Source organism: Medicago sativa, chromosome 7 (genome assembly GCF_051527215.1).
Source record: "Medicago sativa cultivar Bolivia chromosome 7, Bolivia_mono, whole genome shotgun sequence".
Lineage (NCBI taxonomy): Eukaryota > Viridiplantae > Streptophyta > Magnoliopsida > Fabales > Fabaceae > Medicago > Medicago sativa.
This window is the reverse complement of record NC_140755.1, coordinates 99,275,112-99,284,047: the sequence shown is the minus strand read 5'-3', so window position 1 is coordinate 99,284,047 and position 8,936 is coordinate 99,275,112. Positions and strand designations below refer to the sequence as shown.

Sequence of the window (8,936 nt, the reverse complement as noted above, 5' to 3'; positions counted from 1 at the left end):
GAGAGAAAAGCTTATGGAATTGTTCTATTGATAGTGAAATGTAATATTACAAATGAGAAAGTTAACCACTTATGGGGAGGTTACATCTATATATAGGACTAGTACTCCTTGTAACTAAACTATGTATCTCTAATAATTAGTTTATCATTCTCTAAAAAACTGTTCTTTCAAAAAATGTGAATTTTTTGTCCATTTTTCTATATATTTTCAACCCCCCAAAGCCTTCCCCTCCAAACTCCCAAACAAAGCCTTATCTTAAGCTAGTTGAGTTAGTCTAGTACCTATTTTTTAACAAACCATTTTTTGCCATCTAAAAGCTCAAAACTTTGTTTTCCAAATGATATTTTACACTTGTTCAAAAATTATTTGACAAAAAACTGTAGTTCAATCAGTGATAAACAAAAATTTGAGCGAAGTAAAGAGCAGGGGACAAAGATTAAACAATGTGATTTGCAAATGTGAGTAACGAAAATAAACATAAATTTAATGAAATATATACTACTTATTTGTAAATAAATTAAAATCACTTTTATCAACATATTGACTAAGTTTAAAATGTAATTTACCATAGGATTGACAATTTATACTAATTTTAATAAAACATTTCTTTCTTCAATTGCTAGGGATATTTTGTTTAATTGGTCGCCTTTCACCTTGCTCACAAGATGAAAACCATTGCAGACACAAAGCAAGCTAATACAATTATGTTTTTCTTTCAGCTAATGCTGTGATATCCTTGTATCAAAATAGCACCACAATAAGGCACTCATGTGCCGACAAGGATCACAGTAGATGCAACACTATCAACAATAAAAATAAAGTATCTATTGGTTAACTAACAAAAAATGGGGGCGAGAAGCCTAAGGCGTGTATTTGTTGTAACTTACAACCACCTAATCATGTTACATTGAGGACATAATGAGCAAAATAGCATGTATCCTGAATGTATTCTAACCAAGAATTGATTTTATTTTTGTTTTCTGTTCCTCCGATAGTGAGGTGGGGAACAGAACCTCAAAAGTGACGTAAAGATCTCCTTTCTTTGTGCTCATATGCAATGGCATACCCTCCCCTTTGAACTTCCTTACTTGCTTTGGATTTGTGATTCCCTGAGGGACAAAAGAAATATGTTAGGTGTGTTTCAATGTTTTTGGGGTGGGAGAATCAACACCAATTAAGAGCAGCAAAGAAGATATTTCATGCTCACCTTCGAGCTTATGTCTACCAAATGTTCATCAAGGTGTTCAACGGTCTTCTCAAAACCAACAAGAGCTTGAACCTAAAGGAGATCAAGGTTACACTGCTTAGAATTTTTAAGATGCAAATATATCAGAGAACAGTTAACCGTTTGCACAATCAACAAGTGTCATATTCCAACTCTTCCATGCTAGTTACTGTTTAATACTTACTACAACAGTGGTTAGTAATAGTAGTTACTACTTGCAGTGTTATCCAAAATCCGAAAGGTAAGGTACAACTAAAATAATACCATGATTATACTTACCAGCGTGATAGTGACAGTCGTGTGTAAGTCATTGCCTTCCCTTTTGAAAAGTTCATGAGGTGCTGTGCGGATACGAAACTGTTCATATTAGCATATGGATTGTCAGCAAACTGCACATAAATAACATGCATATTAAACATTTGCTAACAAAAATGAAAGGCATCTACGAACCCTTAAATCTCCAGATTCTCCATCAATTATGGGCTCGCCGTCCTCATAAAATAGCACCTCCTGTGAAAGGACAAAAAATTGCCATAAACATTCAATTAGTCAAGTTTCGACTTGGAAAACATTAAAGCTTTCATAAATTAAGATTCGTACTTTACATTCAATTGCAAAATAACACTTTGAGAATGGTTGGTGAGAAAGATGGAAAATGGATCAAGGGTAAAAAAGAAAGTAGTGTGGCATATTCAAAGCTTTTGGTTTTCACTCCTCTATATTACTTGGTAGTCGGAACTGATGTCAAACAAGGATCTATTTCCTTTAAAAAAAAAACAAGGATCTATTTCCCACCATCTAATATTTGCATAAACTAATTTTCAGCTTAAACAGGTACACCCTTAAAATTGAAGCTAGGTCGTCAAGTCTTGCAACAATGAGAATAAATGCCTTTCCCATTTGATAGAGTTAGCTGCAAGCATCAAACGATGTCACAATGTTTGATTGTGAATCAAGTCAAATGATAGGTCATTTAAATCTAAATCTTAGGTGAAGTTTATTAGGCGACAAGGGAACACGGTTGCTCATGTTCTTGGGCTAGTCACCGTATTTTTTATGTTTATCCTTCTTGTATTGAACATTGTTTAATTAATGATATAAATTAAGTTTGTTTTGGTCAAAAAAAAAATGGCAATTAAATGTATCCACTGATCAGCTGAGAAAATTTAATAATATCAATAAAAGGTCAAAATTCAATATGAATAAGATGAGCTTATTTAGTCAGAGAGCCAAAATAACTTGAATTTTTTGGCTCAAGCTAAAGGCTCTATTTGGGAATTTGGAGGGAAGGGGAGGGCTTTGGGGGATTGGAGTTGTAATTGTAAGATGTAAGAAAAGACTAACGATTAATAAATTTTCAATTTTTAAAGTATTACAACAACATGAAAAGAATTTGAAGAATTTATCTAAGCCCTTCAAAAATCTCTTCTAATAGATTTTGAGTTTCCCCAAATTAGGGGGATTTTGTATTATGAAGAGAAATAAACACCCCAAAGCCCTTCCTCCTAAAACCCTCCATTCCTTCCGCTTAACGTCCTCCCCTCCAATCCTAAACCCCCAAACAGACCCTAAAGTAGTAAGAACCACTGAGCTATGCATATGGTCATTTGGGCAATTCAGCACCCCAAGCATGTGGGAACCCTCCCGTAAAACTAGCTGCCATGGGAAAAACCAAGCCACTTAAGGACTAAAACAAGCATCTCATACTACTTGATGTGTGATTTAAGCACTCCATAATACTCCATTCAAAACAAAAAAACACTCCATAATATGCAAGTCCTGGAAACAGGGTTCAAGTCCTGGAAACAGCCTCTTGTGTAAAAAGAGGGTAAGGCTGCGTACAATAAACCAAATGGTGGGACCCCTTCCCGGACCCTGCATATGCGGGAGCTTCAATGCACCGGGTTGCCCTAATATGCAAGTCCCTATCATAGCACTTCTCTTAAGTGCCAAACGACTCAATGGATGCACTCTACAACGCTCGACTCAGCCTTTCTGGTGTCTCTTCCATATATAGTTTTTCTAAGACACTGGAAACCTGCCCAGGTACCATTTCATAAGCACTCAAGCACTTGGGAGTTGGGAAAGCTCCCTTAAAAGCTAGCTATCAAAGGGGAGGACCAAGCTAATTAGAGCATCGCATACTATACTATGTGAACTAATGCATCCAGTAATAGCCAAGTCCCTATCAGGGTAAATAAATATTATAATTGTTGGGCTTTTTTTGTCTTGTCAATGTCAAAAATTAAATTAAATGTACAAGTGAGTATTTGTTGTAATGAAATGCAAGAACTTGTCATAAATTGAATTGAAATAAAATAGAAAATTTACAAATTATTGTGTGCTGCTCAGACTAGATTGAAATTAAAATCAATTACAGTTCTAACATAATTACAAATAGAATTATCAAACAGAGCTACAGTCTTTAGAGCTTAGATGTCGATGTGATTAGACATGCTTATAAGTGTAGGGCTTATAAGAAAATGGATAGTGAGACATGACATTATGCATACTTACATAAAGCACTAAAACCTACATACAAACTTTAAAAGTTTACCTGGCCATCTTTCATGCCTTTCTCAATATCAACAGTGACGAAATATCCCTCCCTTACGTATTTGACATTAGCACATTGATCACAGACCTGGACAGGTAGATATCACACATAGTAGCATAAATTTTTGCAAATATTCGGAACAAAATTAAAAATAAACCTTCACACCCCAGTCCCCTCAAGCACATAAGGAAAAAAGACAAGGAAAAAGAAACTGAGTATGAATATATATAAATTAAACATTTCTGGTTTCCACAATCATACAATGAAATGTCATGAAACATTGACACTAGAAGCCAGTGTATTTGCAGGGCAAAATATACATCCTAAAAAATGGACAAGAATAAACAGGAACATTTGTACTATCAGCATCCTCGAAGATGATATTTACCTGCTCTGTCATTTGTTGAAACATTCCAGGCCCAATTTGCCTGTGATAAACCTCATTTCTACAGTTACAGCGTCTTTTTCCAGGAGCTGGCTTTACAACATTTTTCTCCCTCCAAACCTGATAATTACAATACAATAATCACAAAGAAGCAATCAACAAATGACTTGCGAATTCTACACTTTGGGTCACTACAGCGTGACAGAGTTATTGATGATTCAGAATTCTTGACAAGTTCATAACCACTTAGTTTACAACTACACCATGATAATACATGAATAGTGGCTACAGTGTCTCCTGATTTTCTCAATGAAAATACTTAACTGTATAACACAAAGTACAAACTAAAATATCTGAGATTTATCAAAAGGGAAATAAAGAATAGCCTCTGGGAATACATGATGTCAGCTTGATGTAAGTTCTGCATCTCATCCCCTAAAGCAGTTCTTCTTAGTTGCTTTAGTTTTATTTATGATTTTTAGTTGCTTTAGTTTTATTTATGATTTTCTATTGGCTGATGTAGCTTAATGAAAATGTGTTTTTCTGTTGCCGCGTGTCACGTGAAAACCAGTATGATAGTCTCGAATCTATCCCATACCCATCTACTAGTATATTATTCAAATTATAAAAATAAAATGTTGCAGAAATTTAAAAATAGCATGACAATGTGACACATATATGTTACCCATTGGTAAATAATTAAATACATAGATTTAATGCTTGAGCTCAAAACAGTAGCTAGATTAAATGTGACCGCACCTTCAAGGAACCACCCATATACAAATCTTCAAGGGTTGCATCCAAATCAACAATAACGTCGTCGCCTTTCGCAATTTTCTCTTCTTCTTCCTCCATTGATCCCCCGCCAAAGAAACTGAAAGAAACATTCATATTTCGGTGTCATCCATAAAAGCAAGTCCAGAACCCCATACTAAAAATTAGCATACAAGTCCAGAGCCCCATACACATCAAGAACATAGCAGTCCACTTACACATGACAACATAATCTTTGATCGCAAATAAATGACTATATTAAAATTTGTGGCGTCATAAAAATTGATGCAGACATGAGGAAATCAAATGAATCAATAAAACCATATGAAGGTTCCGATTACAGTTAGTGTGATAATATAAAACCCTAATAGCCTTCTATAACTGCTTTTCTTAGCCATAAACATATATTATTTGATTCTTTGTTGCAACATACATTATACCAATGCAAGTAAAAATAAAGTAATTAGCCGATAATACATATCTGAAATGTGATAGTGTTAACTTATAGGTTAAGAACTAATCAAGCAAAGGCTAAGGTGATGACTTACGAGTTAAAAATATCCTGCATGTTCATTCCACCACCTCTTCCTCCACCAGCGGCATGCTGCTTCAAACCCTCTTCACCATACTTATCATAAATATTTCTCTTCTCGTTATCCGACAATACCTCATATGCTGACAGCAGCAACAATAAAAAGCAACCATTAATAACCAAAATAAGGGACTGTTTGTATTGACTTATTCGAAATTATCGAGTGGCATAAACATTTGTGAGACTGCTTGAAAGAGCTTATGGAAACAACTTATGACGTGTCCATAAGCTGTTTTCAACTTAATTCCATAACCCCCCCTAATATAGCTTATAAAAATATTGTATGCCTTATAAGTAAACATTTTCACTTTATTTTTGTATTTTGTTAAAGAAATAATGTATACATAAACACTTATATGATAGGCACTGACGTCATAATCGCGTAATTAAGTTGTTTATTGAAACAAAGCATTAATAGCAAATAGCAACACACAAACTAAATCATTAAAAAGAATAGCAAAGATACATGTATATTTATGTACCATTGCTAATCTCCGCAAATTTCTTATTAGCTTCTTCATTTCCCGGATTCTTATCAGGATGATACTTCAATGCAAGCTTTCTATACGCTCTCTTAATCTGATCATCCGATGCACCTTTCGACACTTGAAGTATATCGTAATAACTCTTTCTGCATACCAAACATAGATTTATAAGCAAATGTAGAATCAACAACATTTTCGAGAAACGGTAATAAAAGGAAAACAGAAAAATTACACGGCAATGGCGCTGAGAGAATAGCATAGAGCACAGAGAAGGAACAACAATTTGGCTCTTTGATGCGCCATTGAAGATTCGGATCTCTCCGAAACGCAATCTCAGGGATTTCGATGTGATTGGAATTAGAATTTGGGAATTAGGGTTTGGGATCAAAAAATCAAATGCGCGTATCAATGTTTATAGAATCGCTTCTTCTATTACGACGGAAGCTTTTACAGTGACAGGCGTGGAAGTGATTTTCCGCGAAGACTTGACTATGGAGTCGACACTACGCTAGGCTGCAACGTGTTCGTTGCGATATTAACCAATCAAAGTGAGCCTTTTGCTTGTTCTAACCAATCATCATTCACCACGTCGGATTTTGTCGATGCGATCCCGTTTTGCCCCCTTCCATTACGAAGAGAAAAATAATGAAATTTACAATTTTAACCTTCCTTTTGCATATTTTTTTGTCTTGAAATCAATAGTATATATATAAAGTAAGGTTTTTTATGCCACATGTCACTTCCACATTCATTCTCGATATTTTTATTATTTTTTCTATTTTATTTAACATAAATATCTCAACAAACTTTTGATCTTATGCACTCAGTATTTTTTATCTCAACAAACTACACATCAATCAATCAATCAATAGTATATATATAAAGTAAGGTTTTTTATGCCACATGTCACTTCCACGTTCATTCTCAATATTTTTATTATTTTTTCTATTTTATTTAACATAAATATCTCAACAAACTTTTGATCTTATGCACTCAGTATTTTTTATCTCAACAAACTACACATCAATCAATCAATAGTATATATATAAAGTAAGGTTTTTTATGCCACATGTCACTTCCACATTCATTCTCGATATTTTTATTATTTTTTCTATTTTATTTAACATAAATATCTCAACAAACTTTTGATCTTATGCACTCAGTATTTTTTATCTCAACAAACTACACATCAATCAATCAATCAATAGTATATATATAAAGTAAGGTTTTTTATGCCACATGTCACTTCCACATTCATTCTCGATATTTTTATTATTTTTTCTATTTTATTTAACATAAATATCTCAACAAACTTTTGATCTTATGCACTCAGTATTTTTTATCTCAACAAACTAAACATCAATCAATCAATAGTATATATATAAAGTAAGGTTTTTTATGCCACATGTCACTTCCACATTCATTCTCGATATTTTTATTATTTTTTCTATTTTATTTAACATAAATATCTCAACAAACTTTTGATCTTATGCACTCAGTATTTTTTATCTCAACAAACTACACATCAATCAATCAATAGTATATATATAAAGTAAGGTTTTTTATGCCACATGTCACTTCCACATTCATTCTCGATATTTTTATTATTTTTTCTATTTTATTTAACATAAATATCTCAACAAACTTTTGATCTTATGCACTCAGTATTTTTTATCTCAACAAACTACACATCAATCAATCAATCAATAGTATATATATAAAGTAAGGTTTTTTATGCCACATGTCACTTCCACATTCATTCTCGATATTTTTATTATTTTTTCTATTTTTAAAAACCAATATTTTATTTAACAAAAATCGGGTTTTCGGGCTACTTGATCGGATTGCTCCGAAACATCCCCAGAAAATCAGAAAAAATTCAAGGACCATGACTCCCATAGAAGGGACTTCTTACGAGACTCCGCCCCTCAAAATCCAAAATTCCATCGTTTAGACCCATTTTTCATTTTTATTAATTTTTTCATATTCTCAGAAAAATCTGAAAAAATTTTCATTAGTTTTATTTGATTTTTAGAATTTTTTGGTACTATTTTTATATTTTTATGATTTTATTTGACAGGTTTTTAGCATTTTTTACTTTGTTTTTTTGTTGTTTTTAAAAGGAAAACTCAAAACTGTTGAAATGTGAGAGAGACTGATTATACATAAGAATTGTCCGGATTATAAAATCCGAAATAGTAAACATGAATCCGAATTTTAAAATCCAGAATGCACAAGGGCATTTTTAGAAATTTTACAGGGCGCGGGAGAAGGCAATAGGGTGGGAAAGTAATAGTCCATGTTTAAAGGACCCAAAACTATTACCACTTGGACTAATTCATTATTGATTTTGTTACACTTTTTATTCTTGCATTGGACATTCATCTCATCATTTATATTTATTTTTATGATATTATTATAATTGTAAATTTAAATAAATTCAATCTAATATACTGACACGTGTATTCGTGCACACAAACTTATAAAACTTATTTAATATCTAACCCGGGCAACGCCGGGTCTCTAAACTAGTTTATAAAACAGTAAAGATAGTATCACTCAGATTGAAGTATGTACTATGTACATCAAAATAGGAAAATACTTTGGTGGCTTTGAATTTTTGTGATATTGGTAACTTTAATTTATTTAATTAATAGATAGATGATTAAAATAATCTCCTATGATAAAAGAGAGTAATTGATTACGAGAGAGATCGAGCCAGAATCATTAAACTCATAGTCACCTAAATGAAACTCATCAAAATAATTTTATGTTAATTTTTTCATTAAGGGTGTGTTTGGTTTGAGAGAGAAGTTGTGAAGAGAGAAATATGTGAGAAATAGAGTAGATTTGGTGTAGTGTTTGATATAAGAGAAAGAGAAGAGAGAAAGAAAAGAGAGAAGTATGTTTAATTTTTG

At 32.9% G+C, this 8,936-nt stretch overlaps 1 protein-coding gene across 1 annotated transcript; it reads right to left on the bottom strand.

The window, feature by feature from the left end:
• Positions 1-590: 590 nt before the first annotated feature.
• Positions 591-6,481, bottom strand: ATERDJ3B (DNAJ heat shock family protein). Its single transcript, XM_085730362.1, has 10 exons — positions 6,251-6,481; positions 6,016-6,164; positions 5,490-5,616; positions 4,927-5,041; positions 4,171-4,287; positions 3,783-3,869; positions 1,676-1,735; positions 1,505-1,582; positions 1,208-1,279; positions 591-1,109 (listed from the first exon to the last, which is right to left on the bottom strand). The coding sequence occupies exons 1-10, from the start codon at positions 6,319-6,321 to the stop codon at positions 951-953; spliced, it is 1,035 nt and encodes a 344-aa protein (XP_085586488.1). The 5' UTR covers positions 6,322-6,481; the 3' UTR covers positions 591-950.
• Between the last annotated feature and the right edge of the window lie 2,455 nt (positions 6,482-8,936).

What these genes read in the sequence shown, in the direction of transcription:
- ATERDJ3B (XM_085730362.1), bottom strand. Translation starts at nt 6,321, where the DNA reads ATGGCGCATCAAAGAGCCAAATTGTTGTTCCTTCTCTGTGCTCTATGC. An exon ending in ATGCAGGATATTTTTAACTC is followed by an intron (nt 5,042 to 5,489) that starts GTAAGTCATCAC and finishes TGTTTCTTTCAG; the next exon opens with TTTCTTTGGCGGGGGATCAA. An exon ending in CGACTGTCACTATCACGCTG is followed by an intron (nt 1,280 to 1,504) that starts GTAAGTATAATC and finishes GATCTCCTTTAG; the next exon opens with GTTCAAGCTCTTGTTGGTTT.